Source organism: Hydractinia symbiolongicarpus, chromosome 5 (assembly GCF_029227915.1).
Source record: "Hydractinia symbiolongicarpus strain clone_291-10 chromosome 5, HSymV2.1, whole genome shotgun sequence".
Taxonomy (NCBI): Eukaryota; Metazoa; Cnidaria; class Hydrozoa; order Anthoathecata; family Hydractiniidae; genus Hydractinia; species Hydractinia symbiolongicarpus.
The window spans coordinates 16,576,178-16,601,887 of record NC_079879.1 but is presented as its reverse complement, the minus strand read 5'-3'; the positions used below and the strand labels follow the sequence as shown (position 1 = coordinate 16,601,887).

At 34.8% G+C, this 25,710-nt stretch overlaps 1 protein-coding gene across 1 annotated transcript in view; it reads right to left on the bottom strand.

Annotated features, from left to right (window-relative positions):
- Positions 1-2,353: 2,353 nt before the first annotated feature.
- The window catches only part of LOC130644998 (tetratricopeptide repeat protein 14-like), a 44,085-nt gene continuing 20,728 nt past the window's right edge, over positions 2,354-25,710 (bottom strand). Inside the window, exons 8-14 of the mRNA XM_057450825.1 lie at positions 16,788-16,934; positions 16,258-16,332; positions 14,372-14,491; positions 14,088-14,210; positions 4,182-4,305; positions 3,582-3,703; positions 2,354-3,153 (exon numbers count right to left, since the gene is read on the bottom strand). Coding sequence (XP_057306808.1) covers positions 2,583-3,153; positions 3,582-3,703; positions 4,182-4,305; positions 14,088-14,210; positions 14,372-14,491; positions 16,258-16,332; positions 16,788-16,934 — 1,282 coding nt within the window. The 3' untranslated portion in view covers positions 2,354-2,582. The remainder of the gene's footprint in view (positions 3,154-3,581; positions 3,704-4,181; positions 4,306-14,087; positions 14,211-14,371; positions 14,492-16,257; positions 16,333-16,787; positions 16,935-25,710) is intronic.

Here is a 25,710-nt window from a genome sequence, read left to right as displayed (position 1 = left end):
TTCAGAACTTTAGCAGTGCCATACACGTAAACCATGTAGTTTCAGGCCTCAAGACAGGTGGTCGTCGGTTTTGTCCTTTCAGTGTCAATGAATTACAACGCCCCATGTCGTTTTTTCTAGCACCGCGCCTTTAGAACATTTCTATCTACGTGCACAATTCACGTAACACGTAACCTAGTGGTTCAAGTTGTTCGGACAGGTAGCCATCAGTTTAGTCCTTTCACTCTTAATTGACTAGAACGTCTCTAGTAGCTTTCTCTAGCACTGGGCCTTTACTCTGGGCCTTTAGGCATTCCTAGGCTGCAATATTGCCTTTTAGAGGCTTATAAGAACCATACACGTAAACCACGTGGTTCCAGTCCTCCAGTCATGTGGCCATTAGTTTTGTCCTGTCAGTCCCAATAGTCTACAACGCCCCAAGTTGCCTTCCTAGCAGCACGCCTCTAGAACACCTCAATCTACGTGCACAGGCCCTTAACTGCTGTAATATGGCCTTTTAGAACCTAATAACGGTGAAACACGTAACCATGTGATTCAAGTTGTTCAGACAGGTAGCCATCAGTTTAATCCCTTCAGTCTCAATGGACTACAACACTCCAAGGTCTCAAATATACTAAAGAGATAACTAACTAACCCCAAGTCCTCCGTATATAGACACGCAAAAGCTGATATTGAACAGAATCCCGAAGACTGAAGACATGTAAATGCAGCAAGGCTAAAATTGTTAAGAGAAGGAGACAAACGAAATGTAATTAGGAAATTACACCGCCTACAGTAGAAAGAAGGCACTCTTACGTCAAAGGGTCTGCAAGTCTGTGCTGGTGCAACTCAAGTCACGAATCGCACAGTTCGCAACTATTTGAATAAGGCAGGATATAGCTACCGACAGACGAGAAAAAAAGGAAGAATGTCTATCAACGATTTGGTGGAAAGGCGGACGTTTTGTGCAAAAGTGCAAAATGATTATGCAGATGTTTGAAAGGAAGGGATTTCATTTTATTTGGATTGTAAAAGTCTCCAACATAAGATGAATCCAAAGGACCACGACAGAGCCCCCCGTAGCCAAGAATAAAAAAGGATAAGTGAGGAATTAAGCGAATGTTGTACTGCAAAGAGCAGAAATGTGGGAAGTTGTAGCAAGATGGCGAATTTCGTTGTTGGCCGTTAAATGGCCTTTTAGAGCTTTGCAAGTACCATACACGTAAACCACATGGTTCCAAGTCTCCAGAAATGTGGCCTTCGGTTTACTCACTTCAGTCTTAACAGACTACAACGCCCCAAGTCGTTTTCCCTAGCACCAGGCCTCCAGAACGACTCTATCTACGTGCACAGCTTTAGAAGTACCATACACGTAAACCACGTAGTTTCAGGCCTCAAGACAGGTAGCCATCGGTTTAGTCCTTTCAGTCTCAATGGACTACAACGCCCCATTTCGTTTTCCCTGGCCCCAGGTCTCTAAAACATCTCTATCTACGCGCTCAGGCCTTTGAAGGCTGTAATTTTAGAGGCTTATAAGAACCATACACGTAAGCCACATTGTTTCAGGCGTCCAGACAGATGTCCATCTGTGTAGTTCTTTTAATATCAATGGAATACGATCTTCCAAATCTTACTTAGCACCAGCCCTTTAGAACACCTGAAGTACGCGCGCAGGTCTTGAAGGGCTTTAATATGGCCCTTCAGAGCCTTGTAAGAACCACGCACGTAAAACACGTTTTTCCTAGCGACCATCAGTTTAGTGACCATCAGTTTAGTCCTTCAAATCTGAATGGAATAAGACATTCTAGTCGGTTTTCATATCATCAGGCCTTTAAAACACCGCTAACTACGTGCACAGGTTTTCAAAAACTGTAATATGGCTTTTCAAGCCTAATAAGGGCCATCCATAAACGTAAATCACATGTTGCTGGGGCACAGACAGGTGGCCATCGGTTTAGTCCTTACAGTCTTAATGGACTATTGCTAAAAAAATGTCTGTGTTTTATTGAGAGATGCAAGAAATGGTTGACGGATAGGATTTTGAAATTAATTTTCCCTCGTAGAGCGCGCGGAAGTTGAATAAAATTCTTCGATTATTTCGAAAAATGTGACAAAATTATCAAAATTCTCTGAGATTTTGCTCAAAATATATGTGAAATACAAATTTTTTGCTTTACCTGATTCGGCCACAACCCTGCTTTAGAAGTTAATGCAGGCGAAAATTAGGCCGTGCTTTGCGTGGATAGAGAAGAAAAGTGAATTACTTTCTTTGCAGAAATAAGTATATCGCCGAGCTACATAATTGAACAAATCGTAAGGCTGAGATAAAAGAAAGGAGTTAGCGGTGAATAATAATTAAAAAACTGTTGAACGGTTTTTGCACTTGAAATATTTGGCCGTTTAAAAATATTAGTTCTTCCTACAAAAATGCGAATGCAAAAGTTATAACGTCCTAATCTTTGTTTGTTTGTTTCTTCAAATTTTGCTTTGTATAGAAGAAGTGTAACGTAGATGAGCCTCACCAATCCCTTTCACTTGTGCAGAATAAACCACGGCATGACCTAGCATTCGAAAAGAGTACGACTTTACTGCGTTTATGATTGTCATCGTTTTGATTGTTGTCTCTGTTCTCTTTTATAATCGTTATCGCTGCTTTTACGCCGATTTGGCTCCTCGTAGTTTTTGCGGTATGTTCGTTTTTTACGACTTACCGACATGTTGTCATTGCGTTTAGTTTTTTTATTAGAACGCTCAGAGGGATAGCTTTCGCGCCCAGAAAAGTGACAACTTAAAACACCGTCCTCACATTCTTTACTGATTCGCTCGTCGTCGCTGGAATATCGGCCGTGATGTCTTCTTTCTGACGATTTAACACTATGGCTTTTAGTAGCGGTGTCTTCACTACAAGGTTTTAATAATTCTGACACGTACTTAAGTTCGACCGAAGAGAAATGCTGCAGTTTTTTTCGAAGTGCTTGATGAATACCTCGATCCTTCCCTTCGAGATCTGATTTATAAAATTTCGAAGAGCCTTCAATGGTTGTCTTGCGATCCATCTTCCACGTAGATTGGTATTTTTCACGTTCCGCGTGTTTTAGTCCGCTCTTCTTTTCAACCCAGCTATTCGAAGAATCTGTGTCACTTTCTGAACTGGAAGAAGAAGGGCTGGAAGAGCTAAAAAAGAAAAGAAAAAATTTTACTGTATATAAAAATGCATTCTTTGGCAGCAGCTCTTAATACTCTCTAAAGCAAAGACAATATTATGTCTTGCGTTTGTGCGGAGAACATTCCCAATGAGAAGAATAATTTGCAATGTAGTTGTCATCAGTTTTCCTAAAAAGCACTTTATTCTCCGCAACAGTTTAGTGTTTCTACGAATGTTCATCCCACATATCTTTCGTCGTATTTAAGCTTGGGGCTTTAACTTTTACTTTCGATAATGAAAAGATGCGACACAGATTCTTTTACTGCGTATGAAGTTTGGAGCTGATATCTTTTGCGTAGCGGAGAAGATCCCGGTCCAAATTTTTTTAGCCAAACGCAGATAAAAGGAAAAAAATATTTCGTATTATATGTTACGATACCATTAAAGTCGTACTAACCTGGATTTGTCATTAAGTTCTGTTTCTTGTCGCAAAAGTTTTTTCAATTTTTCAATTTTCTTTATCGAGATATCACTTAACGTACTCGTACATTCAGACTGTGATAAACTAGCTGTCATAATCTCCATGGTTAAAGTAAAGTTAATTGCACACAACGAATACAACAATAAAAACACCAACAACAACAAAAAACAACAACAACAAATATAACAGCGGTATCAAATTAGGGCAAAATAGTTGCAGAAAATTTGGAATGCAAGTGCATCAAAAAACAAACAATGAGTTCAAATATAACGAAAAATTACACAATCGTTTATTGTAATACAATATCAACAACAGCAACATAACAACAACAGCAATAAATAAATAAATTACCAAACCAAATGGAGTAACATGTTGATGTTCATGAGAGCAGCGTATGAAAGAGAAAAATATACATTTTTAGTTTTGTGAACACAAATTAAGAGGCAGAACTATTTTCAATAACGAGAAACCTTTTTTCAATGTCACAAATAAACATTCTCATATTTGGTTATTTTATTGCGCAGGTGTGCCAACAAAACGTTGACGCAGTATTGTGGATATGAAAAAAGATCTAACCTGACGTGTTAAAATTTGTTTGATCTTCTGATGACGCTCTAGGGCTTCTTCATGGTCAGGCTGCAGCTCGTCGATCTCTTTATAACAATGTAAAGCTTCCTTCCATTTCAACTGTTTCTCAAAACTTAAAAACAATTTGCTTACCCTAGTGTACAGAATACCCCCCGTCCCCCCTGTGCGTGTCGTTAATTGGAAATATATCCTTGCTGGAAATTCATTCAAACGAAAAGAAAAAACAGTGATTAGTTACGCATGTTGATCGCATGTTGCTTTTTATTTTAGTTTAGTGTGATCAAGTGTTTTAAAAAGGTTTCACCTGGTTTCTATACTCGTGTTGATTATTATTTTGTCACATGGAACATATTTACATCAAAATGTACCTACTAAATAAAAGTAATAATAAAAAAAAAATGTTGTTTCATATAAACACGTTTTGTAACATGCGAATGTAGCGACTACATGTTTCCACAAACCTACTGATGCAAGTATTTTTTGAAACTTCATCGTTTCTGCATGAAAGTTCAGAAATCTGTTGATTTTATGTGCTTTCACAATATTACATACAAGTTTTCAGCTTTAAATGTTTCGTCAAACTCGCGTAAATCAAGAATCAAAACGACGGCCAGGTTGTGAATATTAAGTTGGAACACAAATTATTGAAATGAATCACAAAGAAGTACGGACACCTTTGAAAAAGAAAGGAATTGTACTTGGCAAGATAAAAAAATTATTTCCAATGTGATACAATGTGATACTTTGAAATATATTGCTAAAATAAATATATTACATTGTTGTCTTGCATACTATGTTGACAATGTGATAACACTCACAATTTTGGTTTCTTCTTTTCCTAAGACCAGATTCTTCATCTTTTACGGTTGGATATCGGTTGGATTTGAGTAGGCGATTAACACGCCTACTTCTTCCATCGTAGCCGATCTTCATCGCCAGTTTTTTGTTATCTTCCAAGAATTTTATAAGAAGATCGTAACCCTTTCTCGGTAGAGGTCTAATAGTCGTTCCTCGCCACAAACCCAACAGATGTAAACAAATACTGATATCAAAAATATCAAAACTTTCATCATTATTATAAAATTTTTACATTGTGAAAGTAGTCTACATTGACGTTTGACTTAATATCATCACACTCTTGTTTCTCTTGCTAATTTTCAGCATTTTGTTTTAACAATATAGAAACCGGTTTCAAGTTAGTTAATTAATAATTTATTAAAAGAAAAGTTATTTCCAATTAAGAACAATTTCGAATTAACGACACTAACACCCCCATCACATTGTTGATGCAAAGTAAGTTTTGTCTGTAAAATATATTATTCATTCTTTCTTGAATTTGATTCCACAATGTCGCAACAATATAAGCTCTTTCCTATCACTTTTTTAGATTCAGTATATTTTCTTTTCTTTAGCGAAGCTCCATTGAGAGATTATGTAAACTTTCAGTACCAAAACAAAAATAGTATTAAGAAACAAATTCAATAAAAGGAATTAATAATAAAAATATGAAACTTTTACAGGTATAGAGGGCATCTGTCAATACACCATTTCAACATATAGCCCGCCATTATGAAATTGCGTTAGGAAAGGGCCTGGGCACCATGAAGGGGGGGGGGGGGGGCGGTAATTGAGCTCCCTTACGGATTCTGCTACTTAACTTGAGAACACGAAGTGTAAACCTCACATATTTACAGTCTTTGAAAACAAAATATAATAAAAATAAATTTAATTATGCCTAACGTAAATTGCGCTGTTGTAAGTTGCTTTAACAACACTAAGAAAATCAAGAAATGGAAGGAGCAGTTATGTGAAGTACATGAACAATGTGATTGTTTTTAGATGTTTTCCAGGTATTCGATACAAAGAGCAAAGGGATAAATGGACTAACGCAATTAAAGGAGAAAATAGTGAATGGGAACCAAAATCAAATTATCGTGTGTGCTCTATACACTTCGTTGATGGCGTCATAACAGCTGCAAATCCAGATCCTACACTTAAATTGGGTTATTAAACTCCAATTTGAAAACCAAGATTATATCGAAAACCTGTGCCTCCAAAAAAGTTAAAACTGTGTTCATCAGTTATGGAAAATCAGTGTTCCTCTTCCACATCTGATATCGATAGTAATGGTGATGCTGATGGCTTGTTTACTCCACCATTCGAACACAGCTATTTTAAAACTCCTACTTCAATAAGCTGTAGTGGGTGCACTGGTAAACAAGAGCTAATAAATTCTTTACTTTACTGTCCAAAGCAAGCACTAAGTAACAAATACAATCAATACAAAGCCAAAAAAACTGCATTAAAAAAATTGACACCGACGAATTTTTATTGACATTATTGCGCCTTCGATTAGGTGTCCTTAATAAAGATGTTGCAGACCGTTTTGGTATTTCAACAGGATTAGCATCTAGTGTTTTTACAACATGGATCAAAGTGAATAGTTTGATTTTAGGAAGAGCTTTCGTTGTTTGTTTACCAAGAGAAAGTATCCGTGACAATCTGCCAGAAGTATTTGTCAAGGCTGGCTATTCGAAATGTCGTGTGATATTGGATTGTGCAGAGGTTTTTATTGAACGACCTAAATCTTTATTAAATCAAGCATGTACTTGGTCTAACTATAAGCATCATAACACCCTAAAGTTCTTGATTGGCATATAACCTACTGACTTTATTTCATTTTTGTCAAACTGCTATGGTGGTCGTTCAAGTGACAAATTTATAACGAAGGACAGTGGTTTTTATGAACTTTTAGAGCGAGACGATGAAGTTATGGCAGATAGGGGCTTTCAAATACAAGAGGAATTATTATTCAAATATTATTGAGATTTTGTAAGCTAGTTGTTCCTCCTGATGCACGATGGAAGAGCCAAATGACCAGTGCAGAACGTCGTAAAACTAAAAATGTTGCAAGCCTTAGAATTCATGTGGAACGAGCGATAAACCGAATAATATTTTACAGGATTTTGAAAAAGACATTACCAATAACTATGTTGCAGCATGCTGATGAAATTGTTTAAGGTGTAATTTAAAGCCCGTCCTTATTAAAAAAGAAACAAGAAGCCCTGCAAGATTTCCGCCATTAGCAATCATCTGAAAAAGTACTGAACTTTGAAGAGGACTGAGTAATATGGGGGAATAAAATCATTGAATATTCTAAAATTTTCAAATTCAATTTTTGATTATTACTGTGACTGTGAATCATAGCTAACTTAACTTACATAAACTTCATTTCTCTATAAGAACAATTTTAAAAGAAAAATAATAAACCTGAAAAATAATGAACAATAAAAACAAAATAAGAACAACGGCAAGGCTGAAAATTTATCTATTTTCTCTTTTTCTCTTAAAAACAACTTGGAAAATATCTTTAAAGGTGGCAGCAATTTTTTTACATAATCAGTTACGAAAGGTAACTTTTCTTTTAAAACACACTTGTCACGATTTTATAGCTATAATACATTTTCTTTCAGCAAAAATACTCAGCCTCAACAACTCCTTTTTAAACTAAAATTCATAAATAATTAATTAGTTCTGCTGAATATAGGTATAGTCTACGTGCTTGCAAAATTTTACAGAAGGAAATGACGTAATTATTATAGGGAAACGTTAATAACATCAAAGATGGCGCATTAAGGCCGTTTTCCACTCAGCGGAAATTCCCGAGCGGGCAGGAAATTTGCAGCAAATGTGCCGAAAAAAAAACAATTCCGGCGGAAAAATTGTCTACGAAAAGGCGAAAATGAAAGTTCAAAATGTTGAACTTTTTCCGCCCGCCAAAAGAGACATTTGTTTTTTAACCAATCAGAATTCACCTCTGAGGAGAAGAAACTTCAAAATGGCGTCTGGATCTCTACCAAATGCTGTGACACGTTTCTACGAACAGCAGAAGCAGCAACAACAACAACAGCAAGATCGTCAACAACTGAGACGAGAAGAGGGGAATGCTTTTATTCCCAGAGCAGCTACAGCTAGCAGCTTACAACAAACTTGGTTGCTGCAGCAACAATAACAACAACTTCAGCAACAACAACTTCAGCAACAACAACAGCAACTTGATGAACAACAAGAAGATGGCAACAATAATGCAGCTTTTCAAGAAGAAAGCTCCTACAACAGCGTCGAAACCGACCACTTGATAGAGAGCAACTTGAGATATGTTGAGCAATTACGCAGAGAGGCCCAAAATGTTGTCGATGGTGAAACTCTGCTGCAACAACAACGACACCAATCTCAACAACATACTGCTGTAGCACCAAATAATCTTTCTACAAGAGTAAGAGCATCAGTGGTATATCCTGAAGTATTAATCGAACTAGTACGGCAATATCCATGTTTATGGAATACAAAGCTGAACGTGTACCGTGAGCAAATTAAAAAGAAAAAAGCCTGGGAGATAATTTCGGCATCGTTAAATGGAGCTTTTACAGGTAATCCCATACTTTTGAACTTTTCTATCCACCTGGCTTCACTGTGACAGTTTGTTTTCATACATCAAGTAATTAGTGTGTTTGTATACATATATTTCCCTGGTCATCTTGAATACAGTATACATAATATGTGTTTTTGAATGAATAAAGTTGTTTTTGTGATTTACTTTATATACAACAAATGTTGCATATCTATTTTTATTTACTTCACTTCAGTTGATGTTTTGAAGAACAAGTGGAAACTTATTCGAGACAGTTATAGCCGTTGTATGCATAAACGAGAAGAACAAACGAGATCCGGTGCAGCTGTATCAAAGCTCGCAAAATGTAGAAATTTTGAGGCTCTTAGTTTTCTCAGAAGTGCAGTGTCATCAAACGAAAGTGATAGTAATGTGGATGATTCTTTAGCCAGCTCAGAGATGTCACTTCCAATCTCACAGCATTCAAATAGACAGTCAATTGATGATTCTTTAACTAGTCCAGAGGTGTCGAAAAGAAGGTCAATTGAATCGGATGATGATGAAACTTCTTCGATAACATCCAGAACATCATCACGAACTGAACCGTATTACAAGCCAACATCAACTGCAACAAAACGAAAGAAAAAATTGGCCTCAGATGTCGATGTGATGTTGATCAATTCTTTGAAAGATGTCAGTGCTGTGTGCAGCAACATCAGTAAACCTGTCGAGCCAACACCAACCAATGTCAGAGAAGAAAAAAATGATGCTGATCATTTGTTTTGCATGAGTTTGATTCCTGTTTTGAAAAGTCTCCCAGCTGTGAAAAACAGACAAGCAAGATTGAAAATTGAAGAGGTTCTTTTCAAAATAGAGTTTGGGGAAGACCTACAGATGTAGATTTTGAACTAAAATGAGTCAATGTTTGGAAGTACCACCACTTCGGTTTAAATTTAAAAAAAAGTAACTTAAAATCCATGCATGAAATTGTGGCACTCCCAAATTTTTACAAACCTTAGTTTTAACTTCAGGGGAACTATCCCTTTGCATTCTTTGCACATAAAAAGCTGTCTTCGACTGTTCTAAAACATGATTAGTTGTATATATGAATAAAGGTGGTCAACTATGAAGTTGTACTTCTGGAAATTAATGAGTATGTGCCAATGTGTAATTTCTTTTTTTGATTTTGAGCAAGCTCAATCTTCCATTTTTCGTGACCTGCAGAAAAGTAGGTCAGTTTGACTTTGTAGTCAAGAAATTTTGAAAGTCCTGAGTACCAATAGGTTCAATTCAAGTAGGTAGTGTAAGTTTAACGGACTTTCAAAACAAAATTAGGTTCGCCATCTGAAATCGAACATTACAACGCTTTTTTGCACTGGGCTACTCAGGTACAAGGACCATACACACACAGACATACGCAAAAAAACAGCTTTTAAATGAATTTTTTTTTTCTTCATATTTTGCAACTCACACAAATGTTATATATTATATACCAGTATATATTAATTTACTATAGCTGCATATTGTATTCATGTTCAATATTCTTCATCGAAAGGATTTGTTGTGCTATTTACCATTTCTTCTTGCCAACCTACAGCACCATCAATTGAATTGAAGTATACTTTGAAATCTTCACGCACTGTTTTTGCATCCCTGGTGAAGTTGTGAGACCCCTGTGATACTAAATGTGTCAGGGCCCCACCATTAGTTATGTCTGATCGCCACTGACCAGGCCTTGTAAATCTCATAGTTTCCTGATCAACTAGCTCAGGTGGACAATACGTATGAGTAGCTGATTGTGATTTCATGAGAAAATTGTGAAGCGCTATTGCAGCTTTTGTGATGAACTTTACGTTGTCAGCGTTCGCAATTATCGGTCTTCGAAAAATTCGAAAACGACTTGCTAAAATTCCGAATGAATTTTCTATCACTCTCCTTGCACGTGACAAACGATAGTTGAAAATTGTTTCTGATGAGTCGAGGACATTTCTGCGTGGGAATGGTCGCATCATGAATGTTTTCAGTGCGAATGCTTCATCAGCAACAAAGGTGAACGGGAACATTTTATTAGAGTGGTAGCCTGGTATCGCTCTTGGCGTTGGTATGTTAAGTAAATTATTATCAATTGCGTGTCCTAAGTTGCTGCTAGTGTAAACTCCGCTATCACTCTGTCTACCATATTCTCCTACATCAACCAGTGTGAATTCATAGTTCGCATTACACACAGCGAGCAACACGATGCTATATGTTTTTTTATAATTGTAAAACATGGACCCGCTTCTCGGAGGAGCTTGTATAACGACGTGTTTCCCATCAATTGCACCAATGCAGTTCGGAAAGTTCCACGTATCTCTAAAATCATTAGCTATTTTTAACCATTTTTCCTTTGAGTTCGGAACATCAAGATAACCTTTTTCTGACAAGACATTCCATAAAACCTGACAGGTTTCTCTGATAATTCTCCCAACAGTCGCTGGACTTATCCGAAATCGAGTGGCAAGTGAAATTTGAGCATCTCCCGTGGCTAAATAACGTAATGTTAAACACAGTCGCTCGGATGGAGAGGTTGTTTCTCTTCTAAATGACGATTTTTTAATGAAAGGTCCAACCCAAGAAATCAAAGTTTCTAAATGTGGGGATGCATCCGGAAGGTTTGAAAAAAGTAAAAATGATCAAACATCATATCCTTCACCAAAATGTTGAATTCTCCTCTTCTCGCACGGTCCTTGAATAACTGCCTAACCCACATACTTTTTTTGTATTTTCCAATTCTTCCTCGAAATCTTCTTCTTAAAATGATCAAAATCAAGATTTTTTTGTTTATAGCAGCCATATTTGTTCATATTCATTGCCGTGCTCAAAATTTCCCGCTCAATGGAAATTGAAACTGAGAAACGCGCGGGCGGAAATTTCCTGCCCGCTCGGGAATTTCCGCCGAGTGGAAAACGGCCTTTATAAGACGATCTTCATTATGCTACGCTGCACGAGCTTTAACTTTCGATAGCATATAAACTTTAAAATAAAGTATTGTTCATTGGATAAAACAATTTGTTGCACGGTTAGGATTCTTATTGGCTTAAAACTCATTTTAGCCTCGTTCTCAGAAAAAAATCTGTCAAAACGAGAATTTAGGCTTTAGCCTGGATAAGTTTCGGGCGTCCAGCTTAGCTGCGCTGTCTCTATCTTTCTATTTCTCTATCTCCTCAGGCGATTTTAAAGATTCCGCCTTCGCTGGTGGAAATCAAAAACAATCCTAGCTTTTTTTATTTAATGATATGTTTATTCATCCGGTACTGTTTTAGCAAAGCAAAAGTTAATCAAGTGGTGCTACCTTTATGAGGATACACCAAAAGCTGTATATTAAACGCCAATGAAATGCTATAACAATTGAAATTTAACCAATCTGCTAGCTAAAAAATGTAAACAGTGAGAACTGACACGTGCACGATTATTTACAGCCCGAACCCGGCGTTAAAAACGGAAGCAGAAGCAATAGCCAATCAATTTGCAGAATAGTTTTATTTTAACCAATCAAATTTCTGGAGAATGTAAACATTGTTGTTACATCTTTGGGTTTCGGCGCGTTAATTTTAGATATATAGCAGACGTAATTGAAGAAAAAAACATAACATGTTTACATTATCTTCTCTTTTAAAATTTTTCTTTACAAGTTTAAGGTTCATTAAAAACACGTTTTCAAGACTCGTTAAAAACACTTTTAAAATAAAAATTATTATAGTACTCTATCAGCTTTTCTCTCCAATCACATCATAAATTCTCATCAAAAACAATTTTGTCAACAACTATTCCATGTGGTGTCCATACAACAAAGTAAGAAAATTTTAGTCCAGTTACAGACATTTGTATCTGACACTGCGTAAAGAATTTGCGTTTTTTAAGTATGCACTCCATTTTCATCTTTAACCAAATATGGTAAATTTGCATCTGGGGCAGTTGGCGATATGATTAATTGAATAAGAGCACTTAATTTCTAAGCATGGTTGAGGACAGCAAGAACAACTAATTATTCTGTCTGGACTTCCATAAATGGTATCTCACTGTCCAAATACAAACCACATTCGGAAAATACCAAATCCTTATGATCTGATTTGAATATGCTGTAAAATGTATTCACAGTATCGCTTTCCATTGTACGACCGTACTAAAGTATGTTGGGGTCCGCAAATATTAAACCAGAAACTTCTAGGTTAAGTGCCCACATATCGATATATCCACCGCCACCCTTGGCCACTCGCCTCATTTTAGATAACACATCATGAGCTTCGAAATAAAATCCACGTGTTATTTTTGACTGACTCCTTTTAACCATGTTTTTGATATGGTTAAATTCTGATTTATTTGATGACATAAGAATTATGTCATCTATGTTGATTAAATCTTGTGGCTTCATTTGCTCATTCACTGTCTCAAGTGATTCACGAAAAAAGTCAACTTCGGGTTTTGGAACTGTAGTAAATAGAATACTCTCCGGTACAACATCTTCAATAGCGGTGACAATATCATTTAAAGTTAATTGCTTTAAATGGGTTTAGGCAAGAGGGTTATACTTATCTTTAGTTGTGTGCACCAGTGGCCTTTTTTGCTTACCCGGGTGTGCAAATATTTCACGTGAAAAGTCCAAGTTTTTTATTTTTGTTGGAGCGACGTCTTGACGACTTGGTAAGCATTCATCCGCTTTACTCGTATACAATGGTTTTGTCAATCCTAAACGTAGAGCTGTCTCAATTCTATACATTGCAGCTGCAACATGGTTACAGCTTTGACCCATTCCTGCCATACATGTGCAGTGACAGGTTCTGATTTTGACATTTTTTTTCTCTTAATCACCAACCACAATTCATGATAAGGATCATGGATTGACTGAAATTTGCGACATTCCCCTTTGAATAAACAAAACTTGCTTCCTGACAGCTCATGGTATAGTAAAGGTTTTAGCCAGCCACTTTTGAAATAGCTGTATGCTTTGGAATTTTTATAATCATTCCAATGTTTGCTTCCTAATTCTGCTGGGTAAAACATAAGATAATTAAAAATATCTGGGTACATAAGCATTGGCCAAAATGATATTCCTTCATCTTCATTTAACGACTCATGTTGGATTTTATAGGGATCAGGAATAGTTAAGCCGTCAATTCTGCTTGTATTCAATACTAAGCTGATGCTCTACTTCTGCTGCAGTTTTTACAGGCTGTATGTTATTCTCCATAGCCAAAAACACTCGTGGTACAAGTTCCTTTTCATTTTTTCTATTAAGTCATAATCCATTTTTCTTACTTTCTATTTATTGAATATCTGATGTTTATACTTCGTTGTCCCAAGTTAAATTGCGGGCCTCATTCATTTTGACCCCCACTTATGGAGTTCAGGCCGAGACCGAGATTACGTAATCAAAAAAGGTTGAATTGGTGTATTCAAATACGCAAGAGGGGATGAGAAAAAGAAACATAATAAGTATCAAAAACAATACATTCAAAAACTCTCACCCTTTAGCTAAAGTAGACAAAGTCTCAATCAGGTATTTTTTTCCGTTCTGATGATTTGAATTCAACTTCAATGCTTGACGGAAGTCTTCAGCGGCATTTTTCAGTTCATTGCGATTGGCTTTTCTAAACGATGGAGCAAACTGTTTTTAACGCAGTCCAGTGGCGATTAGATAAGCTGATCAGCACACATCGTATTTGGTTTCGTTTAGCAATTGATCACATTTTATGAGAAAAAATTGTCCTTGTATGCCGCGCACTGGTTCACAACACAAAATGTCACTTACAGGGCGCCACGTGCAACATAGCCCTCCACATTGTTTGGATAAAATGTCAGCGCTTGATCGAAACATTTCATGGCTTGCTTCTGCTGGTTGGAGCGGAAGTGTTTTATGCCAACTCCTACCCTAATATAAAAAGAAAGGGTTGTGCAGATTTTTTATTACACAGTGGATGAAAAAGAACATAATGGTTGTTCTAGATTTCTAACAAGCAAACGCCTTGCGTATTGACAATTGCCTTAAGTCGCAAATACGATTTGTGTGTCAGACTTACACTTTAAATGTCGCTACGAAAAAGTGTAAATCGGGTTTATACTAAAATTTTTTTCCTCTACAAGTTATTTAGAGATACGTCTTTAACGTGTTCTAAAAGGTCAACTAATTTCGTTGGTAAAAGCAAGGACAATCAGTTTCGAGTATACTTAAAATAAATCACAACCACACAGCTCAAAATAAATTACAATTCAACTTGTGTTATGTTCTTAGCCTTAACTCTCGTAATTTAATTTCATAAAAAATCAACATGTAGCCTGGTAGACTTTTTTTTATAAAGACAACGAAGTCGGGAATTGCTGAAAAACAAACACGAAAGAAGAGCAATAACAATGCTGAGATTTCACATTTTTGCAGGAGATTCCTGAAGGATTCACTTATAGCAATTTTGCCAGAACGATTTTAGGGTGCAAAAGAGGAAATATAAAAATGCTCAAAATTATAAGAACAGAATATGAACAAATTCCAACATGTGAAAAAACAGGAACACCTAAAAGGCTTCATCAAATTTCTTGTTTTTTTTAAAAGCGTGCATTATTAACTGATTGTATAGCATCACATCTCGCAATGTCTGTAAAAATCTTAAAACATTAAAATCAAATAAACACTTTAATCATTGTGAAATCATGGCTGGGTACTTTTTTAAGGTAAAACGAGTTTTATCCTGTTAGAGCTGTAACAATCATCCTACACTTAAAAGTGTTACCCAGCGTTGAACACCAGGTGTAGCAAGTAATAAAAACCGTAAACTGTGCCACACATTTCGGTAGAGCGCTTTAGTACCGGTATGCAGTATGTCGTAAATGTTCCCAGTGAAAGTTCGAAATTGAATGTTACTCCAGAACGAGCGCTTAGTACATGTTGCACATCCATATATAGGTATAAATATCCTTTAACAAAAAAACTTTACGCAACTTCGATTAAATAGAAACACAGAAATATAATAAATAATTGTATTCTTAAGAATGGTTCAGATCTGGTGCTTTATTAAATACATTGTTATTAGGTGCACTTCAGAAAGCTTTGACCTCAATATCTCCCTAGAAATATTGGTCATTTTACCTAAATTTAAATAACAACCTACTGAAAATACAGAGAACTCAAGAGAAAAATAATCATCCATGTCCTTCATGGGGTAAGTGACACATCCCATTGTGGGTTTTTGCATTTGGTTTGAAAGAACCTTCTTGCTCAATTTTTTCGGTCAGCTTCACTACAGGCTGACCAACTTTTTTCGATTTGGTCATGGATAACATAAGCATTTGAAACCTTCTGTGCTAAACGAGGCAATTAAATCCTCCATAAGCAATTGATAGCCTAACCAATCTGGTCTATTTTATGAGGTTGAAGTGGGGAAATGGTTACTTCTTAAACTCATATTTTAGAAATTGTACCTATTGACTTAAATAAAGATCGTCCAACCTAATCTTACCCTATCTCACAGGAGGTTCAACTTATTAGAAATATATAATTAATTTAACAAAATAAAAATGTGCTCAGTTTAGCTATATTTTTCTTTTAAATGTTTAATATATCGAAGAAACGAGTACCACAACAATTAATTGTTACAACTTTCTTCAAAAAAAAAGAAAAGAAAGTCGGATAAAAACTTTACTCACATATTCATGGACCACTTATATGATTGTCTTTCCCTCAAAACTTCAACAGACTCGTTCAGTACAAATGTTTGGTCACTACAGTTAAACAAAAATTAGCTTTACATCGCTTCGGTTAGCATGTTGCATAGCAACCAAAATTTCGATGGACCTACCTTGATTTAAAACATCATAAAAAACAAATAATCAAATCCTCAGAAAAGTTTGGAAATCCGGTTTTTTAACCGTTTTGAATCATTTTGTGAAAAATCAGGGAAAATATTGATCCAATAAACTTCGTGACATTCCAGGGTCTATTGTTCCCTGTCATTGGGCAAAACAAACTAATGACCCAACCGTGAGAAATGTTTTCAAAGTTGTATGTTTTGGACTGTTTTGCCATTTTTGGGCCAAAAAGATCTTTTCTAAAAAAACTGATTTCGACACATTCGAGGGATCTACAATATTTTGGTAAACTGAACTGGCTAGTGCGACCAACAAGATCACAGTCAAGACATTTCTTGGCAGAATTGTAAAAAAATTCAACTACATACCAGCCGTTTGACAAAAACGAGTTACATTTGTCATTAATTTGAAGATAGTTGATAAAATTTTGAACACAGTTGGGATTCATAAATGAAGCACTTCGACATAATTTCTTTAATAAAGATCTTTGCTCTTCGTGATAGTCATGTGATGGACTAAAAAAAAGGATTTGACATCATAATCTAAGGTATTTGTACCAGAACCATAACAGACATTTACATCTGTGACAACAATGACATCAGCAGTGGACTGTTGTCTGTCCGTCTGTGAGACAAAATGATAGGGTCATGTAGTGCAAGTTTCTTTGAAAATAAGGCTTTTTAACTAATTGTCAGTATAACGGCATATTAGCTACAAGCAGTATCTACAACTCCTCTCTCATTAATAGCTTTTTCTTTCTTTCGTCTGATTCATTTTATGTTTGATAATATTTTAGTATTAACTTTAACAGACTTTAAGCAACATACCAAACTTAAATATAATTATTTTAAGGTTTTGAGCTACCAAAAGTAACTCTTATGTTGGCATAAGGCATTCAGAGGTACTTTTATTTTATGGCTTAAACCGTATAGGTTTAAAACCTTGGTTACATATTTTCCCTTTCATATTTACATTTAACTACCTTAAATTTATGTTTCAAAGAAAAAGTAAATAGAACTTTAAAAACGTTTGTGGTTTCGAGGAATGACTAAAGGTACATATACTTTAACTATAATATTCACCAATGGTTAAGTTACGCTGGTATATGTCAAATATTACTCTTATTCATTTTGAGTCATGTAATATAATAAGGTGTTGGGTCTATCTCGATTAAGTAACTTTAAAATAAAGTGGCCCATTTGGTCTAACATGTTATAGACCTTAAGAAAATCATTTTTCCATAGTCCCTTCCATTTGTTATTGCTTGATTAAAGTTTTTTTATTTAGTTTTAGTGAGCGTCATGTTTTTGTTTATTTTTATCTTACAATGCATGAATATAACTTACGCATTGGTACAAGAACTATTTGAAAATGATGTTAGAAATACATCGATTATGTTATGTGCTTCTGTCCAATTACTTTTATTGCTGTTTATTCGTTTAAAAAAGTTTAATAAATTTCAGGCTTTTTTTTTGAAATTAACAACAAACTGTTTTATGATAACAACTAGTCTCTTTTATTAATACACCATAGGTCTTGAATTATATTTTCGACAATATTCTACAAAAGCATATATATCCTAGAAATACTATATTTTGTATTTTACAAAACGAAAGTTCATGTTTTTAATTGGCTAAAGCAAACCATTTGACAAAATGAAGCAATTGGGTAAGCTGGGAATAGTATTGTATGACAATTTAAATGTACCAGGAGGGTTTTAAAATCACAGGGAATTTTTGTTAGAAATTTGTGTACCACGGAAATTAAGGGAAGAGACTTTCATAGTACTAAAATCAAAAAATTTTGGTAATATTTTTTGCGGTTAGTCTATGAAGAATTCACGTGAAAAACTTTAAAACGCAGATTTGAAAAAAAAATAGTTTAATACATTTTGCAGGGGTAAAATTTTGTAGTTAGTAATTTTACCAATAAAAATCAAAATGTGATCTGTTATATTAATACTTAAACTGTGTCACCAGCAAAGTGGATGTGTTGGTTTTCCTTTGATGTAGCTAAAAAGATTGCGTTATTTGTTTACTTTTCGGATGTTACAGCACGAGGTCTATAATATTATTACTAGCATATAGTTCTAAACTGCTGCCGCATACTTAAAAATTGATTTATCTGTTTTTATTGATTATCACACTGTGATTGGCTAATCTACTTACTACCAAGAAACGAGTTCAATTTTTTATTATTTTAATTCTACAGTGCAAAAAGCTGATATTTTTTCTCTTATTGGCTGAAATAGCGTGCAAAGAGCTGTAATTTTTTCCTTATTGGTTAAAGGTAGCGTCTGCTAAAAAATAAAAGTTTACCTAGTTGAGCATAAAAGTATATAAAGTACAAATTTGCTGTCTCAGTCCTTTAAATAATCATCAGAGGTAACAATATTATTTAATGACGTTCAAGCTTTCCTGCTTGTTCATCTTCAACGAACGCTACTTTTTAGTTATGGTCTTTAAAACGAAAACGAGGCTGTTATAATATGTACCGCATGACGTAGAGATTTGTACAGAAAAAATCAGAACTAAATATACGTATGTTTTTTTTAATCGAAGCACAAAATTAAGCAAGTAATAATTTTCACCTCCATTTACAAATGAGACAAAAACTAAACGAATTATTTATAAGCGCACGTGCCACCTAGTCTAGAAAATTTTTAAAGGCCTGTGTTCGTTGTAATGACTTCATGTGTGTCAAAAAAAAAATTAATGCAAAAAAGGAAGAAGAATAAAACAAGAATATTGTTTATTATTTTTTGCTCCAAAAAAGGGAAATTAATATTAAACAGTTTTCTAAATGAAACGTAGCAAAATTTTCTTCGTTTCGCATGCTGAGTAAACTTGTTTCAAAATCGATCGTAAGAATAGGCCTTAAGACGAAATTTGCACGGGAGATTTTCTATACAGTGTTTACCTAAACAGATGTTTCTTCATTTCGTGATTTTACAATGTCTTGGTGTGCTGCAGTTGGTTGTGGGAATAACAGTAAAAAGAACAAAGACAAAAGTTTTTTCTCGCTTCCTACTGAACCAAGGGTAAGAGCTGCTTGGGTTAGGGCAATGAGCAGGAAAAATCTTCCAAATAATGTTTTCAGATGTTCTGATCATTTTGACGGGGAGAAAGATTTTGACTTAAGTTGGGAAAAGCATTTATCCGTTGCATCAATACCATTCAAAACTGTTTCAATCTGCAAATTTCCCTCCCATCAACCCATAAGCACGTGTCAATTAGGAAAGTCATGAGGACAGATCCACAGTAATTAGTTAGTTTTGTTGAGGTGCTTCGTGATTAAAACACTTCGTCAATGTCAATATATAAAAATTCTAACAGTTCTTTATTAATAAACCCAGGTTTAACAAAATTCATCCTCAATTTGATCCATGGCATATTGGAAAAGGAATTCTTAAAAAACTTGTAAAGGAATCCAAAAGAAAAGGTGCTTAATCAGTTAATTTTTTTTCGGTGATATGTTTTATATTGCGTTTTCAATTTAAATTTTTTCTTAGATTCAAAAATTCTAGGAAAATGGGCACCTGCCATCGTTAACCACCTTTACTAGTATGCAGGGGGGGGGATGGTCAGGAGCTGGTAGAAAGGTTCAGGTCATCAGTACAACACTGTGTAAATAAGCACTCTTTCGCCCATAATAAGCACCATAAAAAATGTGACCATGATACATTGTCTGACGATGACGTGTGAAGAAAAGAATGGCTTATTATAGGCTCACAGGCACACCCAAAGTTAATAAAAATAGTTACCGAGCCAGGATCGATGAAAGATCTTGAGAAAAAACCGAACCAGTTCGTACAACTATGCTTGAGGTATACCATTCTCTCAAAATCCGGTGTCTTCCATAATGCACCTTTTACCATATGGAGAAAATGTTAGCCGAAACACTAGCCGCACTCAATCATAATCACAATGTTAATGGTGGTCAGGCAAGTACAATTTTACTTTTTTTTAAATTTGGTTTCTAATAACTTATATTTTGTTGCACAACAATTTCACAACAGTTATGGTCTTTATTGGAAATCAAGCTTAAATTAAGGAAGTCAAAGAAAGTTGTTTTTTTAAAAAAAAATTTTTCCTTAGAAACGCACTAAAGATGAAGAAGGGGAGATAAAACCACTATTCTTTGTGGCATATTAAAAGCCAACAAAACTATTTGTGACCAAGGTGGTAAAAGAAGAGAAAAATTACAACTACTTGTCAAACATTATTCAAAAAATTGCTGCTCGCTCTAGCGAAAAAAATAAGGAGAGCAAGAAGGACTGACAAAAGCGTCAGCTGGAACTTAAAGTTGCACCAGAAGAAAGGCCTTCTTGCGACGAATTAATTAAAAGATCGCTAAAATATAAGAGAATAGAATTGTGAAATATAACTCGTTTTTATTTCACAGCAAAAGCCTGTAATTATCATCTTGATAATTTAACTTAATAAAAAACACTTCAAAGATCTAAGATAAATTTAAAGATGATCAAACGTAATAAGAACAATTTTGTCTTAAAGGTACTGTCCAGTAAAAATATAATAATAAAAAAGTAGCCTGAACTGAATTCAACTTACCTTATTTGTTGCGAAAATATAAGTAATTATCTTTCTAAAGTTTTACAACTCGCACAACATTTCCTTTATGTTTACAAATTTTTTATAGTGCACGTTTTGGAAAGCATGTTTATACTGAAGCGATTCTACATGAAAGGGAGGCTAAAATAATATTTTTGTTGTGACGTAAGCGTTGGGTTCCCGGCGAATCAAAACATTGTAAATAGAAAATGATTGTTTTCTCTGAACAATATTGCCAGATTAAATTTACCCCCTTACCCTTTTTACCCCCTTTTCAAAAAAATGTAGCAATTTATGAATACATAATTTCAAAGCATGCGACTCACTTTCAGAGATAGAATTTTATGTCCCTGTCCACACAAACAGAATGTCTGTCTACACAAATTAAAGTAGATTATTTTAAAGCTGCTTTTTTTTTTTGTGCCGGAACACGGGTAATATCAGCCTTACAGAATTGGAATTGTATAAATCTGTGCCATGCGTTTGTCTGTCTTTGATAACGATACAATTTTAAAATGTCTTGGTGTGTTGTCGTCAACTGTTCAAGTAAAAGTAAGAAGAAAAAGAAGAAAAAGAAAAACGAGGAAAGTGCAAATGTTACTGAAACCGAGAAAAAAACTTTTTTTTCACTTCCAACTGATTCTAAAATGAGGTAAATTTGGCTAAAAAATATAAATCGTACAGCTTTACCTTCCATCGTGAAGGTCTGTTCGGACCATTTTGAAGAAAGTTGTTTCCAACCTTCGTGGGATATTCAAAATTCTTGTTCTCCGTATAAGAACCGGACTCAGAGGAGAAAACTTTTACCTACTGCCATTCCAACTATTTTTCCATATAAGGATAAGCCAAAAGAGCGGGAAACATCAACTCGTAGAAGGAAAATAAAAGAACATGAAGAGGTATGAACAACTTTCATTAGATCTGGTAATAGTTTGAAAAACGTTTTAAATTTCAGCAGTGAGCATTGAAGTTGTAGCCTTATTGTAGGTAATGGTAAGTAAAAATTTGATGGTGGTCTCGTTCGAAACATACTATTTTTCCACTATGTTGTTTGATACACAAATTTTATTTTTTTAGCAGGACACTACCTTTACGCTGAGTAAAGTTATTGTTTTCTTAAAAAACGAGAACTTGTCGGTGAGTTTGTTCCTCATAAAAAAACATAATTTGTTTTTATGAAACAAACCAACAATCAATGATAAATATTCACAGTTCAATTATTCTTTTGTTTTGACATAGCTATTAAAGCCAGTGCTCTCCACCGTAGAGATTAACAGTAACTTCCGGTTAGTGAGGTAATATTTAGTTTTGTCATTAATTTGATTGTTTAACTTAACTTATTATACATCAGTGGTACATTTAAGCATACGTAAATATTTTTGTGAGATAAACACAATATGGAATTTTCCACTACAAGCGAAGAAGATATCAAGAACTTACAAGATAAATCACTGCTTTCACCTCAACTATTTGTATTGAATTAACATGAATATATTACTCTAAAATTTATTTTCATATAATTTCATTGAGGCGTGAAATAAATAAGCTTTTTTTAAAATAATTACCATCTCAGGCATAATTTAAGTTAAAATAATACAAATAGACCTTTCCCGAATGTCCCAATTATGCCAAACGCAATTAAAGAGGTCGATACTAAAAATGATTCTTATCCCTAAGTTCCTTAGCAAAAATTTAATGATCCATCATGATATTTTAATGAGACACCACTAGAAGTTTGATTGGTTTCTTAGGGTGATAAAAACCACAATGTGGAAGATACTATAACCTAGAGTTTCCTCCTTGTTCAAATCATCTACTTCCACAGCATATCCCTTGTCAATCAGATTGGTCGTAAATGTGCATGCATAATTTTGTTTCTCTCCAGCTTTCTCTTCAAATGCATGCTTCTTTGAACAGCTTGTTTACGGTTGTTTTGCATTATAATTTTTTTATCAGAAAATGGTAAAGGTAGCTGATAATGCCCATCAAGTCGTTTTACTTTGGATTCGATTTTATCAAGAAACTTTCTTTTTGAGTCTGAGAAGGCCTTGCTTAACTGACAGAAAGACTTAATTCTGTTAAATGGTTGCTCACAAAAATCATTATGGTATATAGATAACACAACTGCTTCATCCAATCATCTTTAAACTCACTTTAAATATTAACATAATGGCTGGCTATAGTCGGTTGGTCTGACCTTTTCACAGCTACCAAACCACATGTTGTAGACAATTTTAAATTCTTACTAGATGCGATTGGTCTGGCAACACACCATCCCAGCCTTGACTGATAAGCACATGGACCACTAGTTCTACTGCTTATAACTTTCATAGGTAATTGTCCAGCAGCGCTAGAGGCTGCTGGACAATTACCTCCTATTAATAAATCAATAGATACATTCTCATCATCTTTCAAAAGGTGATCACGAATGCCAAAGAGAAAACTCCACTTTTAACTTTCCTCGGAGTTGGTACATCGTAAGGGTCTACAGGAAGCTCTCTACTACTATAAGTACGAGGTAGACTCACTGAAAAATTTTTACTATGCAATGATTAAACTGAAATATTTTCAACAAACAGACATTTCTCATTCTTCTCTCCATGCATAGTTTTCAAAGATATTGATGTTTTTATTTCTTTAACACTTAGTTCATTTAATAAATCTGCTCTTATAAATGTACCTTGACTGCCATTGTCTAATAATGCAAATGTTTTAACTGATTTCCCAGGCCTTAATTGATGCTATAAATGGACAGGAATGACACAAAGAATGAGACTTCTGCATTGGCTCATGTTGATCAGCAATCAAATGTGTTTATAAGATTGGAGCAAACTGTCTTGTCTTGTTCTGTGTTATTGCTTCCACCTTCGTTCTCATCTTCATTTTTATCCCTTTTCTCGATCCTTCTTTTGTAGCCATAGACACCGGTACGATGGTTTTCTCTACATGCCTTGCATTTTCTATGATTCTTGCATGTTATAGCTGAATGAATTTTAGTTGTTTCTTCATAGCAACAGAATCATAAAAGTTTCTGAAACAACAGCCTTCTTCTTGCATCTAAATAATAAACTCAACTAATTTCTACAATCGTCTAAATCATGATTTTTACCACAGCTAGGAGAAGCAATTACGTTTCCTTTATTAAAATCAGTAGCAAACGATTTTTGCCTGTATTTTATCTTTCCATCAGCAAACTTTGGTGATTGATCTGACATTGCTTCTCCAGAAATCCTTCGCTCACCTTCTACATATTTGATTAATTGAGTCAAACATCCTCTTGGGTTGTCTATCTTTGTTTCTACTGATTCTATGAAAGTGGCTCTGAAATACTCATAGTCTAAAATGTTTCCACTGAATACATAAAGATCAACTTTAGGTGCTCGAAGTGTTTCAACATGTCAGACAAACAATCTTAATTCATTTCTATTGCCATCTTCTTTTCTAGAAACATACTGTCTAGTATCTGGTAACCTCTCCTGAACCATTTTTCTTCTACATTAACATAATCTTGTTCAAAATTTTCCTTGTTCATATTCTCTATGGGAAAAAATCTAATAGGCTGATCCAAAGACTCCATATCCTCCTGCTGATATACCTTCAGCTTTGCTGCTGTTTGGTCATTTCAAACTCCATATTTACTTTAGCAGTCTGCATCCAATTTTCTTCTACTTCTCTAGAATTCGGCCTTAATTTGTAATTCTGCAAGCTTTGCTCTTTCTTTAATAGTAGCTTTTCTAACTGAGATGGTTGTATTACCAGAACTCTTGCTTCTAGATGATCTTTGTGAATCACTACAGGATTTTTTTTTACAGGCTTTACTTTCTCTCAATAATTCTCTACATCACGTCTTAAGACATCTTTATCCAATATATTGATTAAAACATCATCTTGCTCCTCTGGCACTCCTAACAATAATTGACACCTAGAGAGTGTCTTAGGCAATTCACGGAACAGAACTCTTTTAAGCCAGTTTACACTTTTCTGTCTCATTTTTTTCCATGAATCTTTCTAACAGCAGCAAATGGAACTTAATTTTCACACCCAACTGATTTCTCATTTCCCTCTGAAGGTGTAACTTACACAACCTTTTCTTTTTTGGTCATTTTTTCTATCTCTGTTTAGATGATAATGTATGACATAGCACTGTGAGCTAAACTTGACACTAGCAAATTACGATATAACAGCATAAACACAACTGTTATAGATAGTGTAAGTTAATTGACTGAGTGTCAAAACAAAAAACATCTATTCCAATTGGTACAATCACAAAGCCAAAAACAAAATACAAAAGTTCACTTAAAAAGACAAACTTAACCCAATAAAAAAATATAAGGTCAAGAAATAAGTTCAAGAAAGAAAGAACATAAAGTTAAATGAGATATAGATATAAAATAAAAGTAGTTCACATGCACACACATATACACACTGCATCAACTGAACAACTGCACACCTTACAAACATATAAAACAGAAGTTCCTAATGGACAATAAAACAGACAATTAAAAAGTAACACAATAGAACAATACACTGTGACATAACAACATAGAAACTGATGCCCGCATGGACACTTACTAAACACACTTATACTAACACAATTAACAACATAAAAATAGACTATTAAAGGTACAAACACACATTGAAACAAGCTAAAGTACTGCATACACATAAACATAAACAACTGGCACTGTTGCAGTGACACACATTTTATTTAGACCTTACT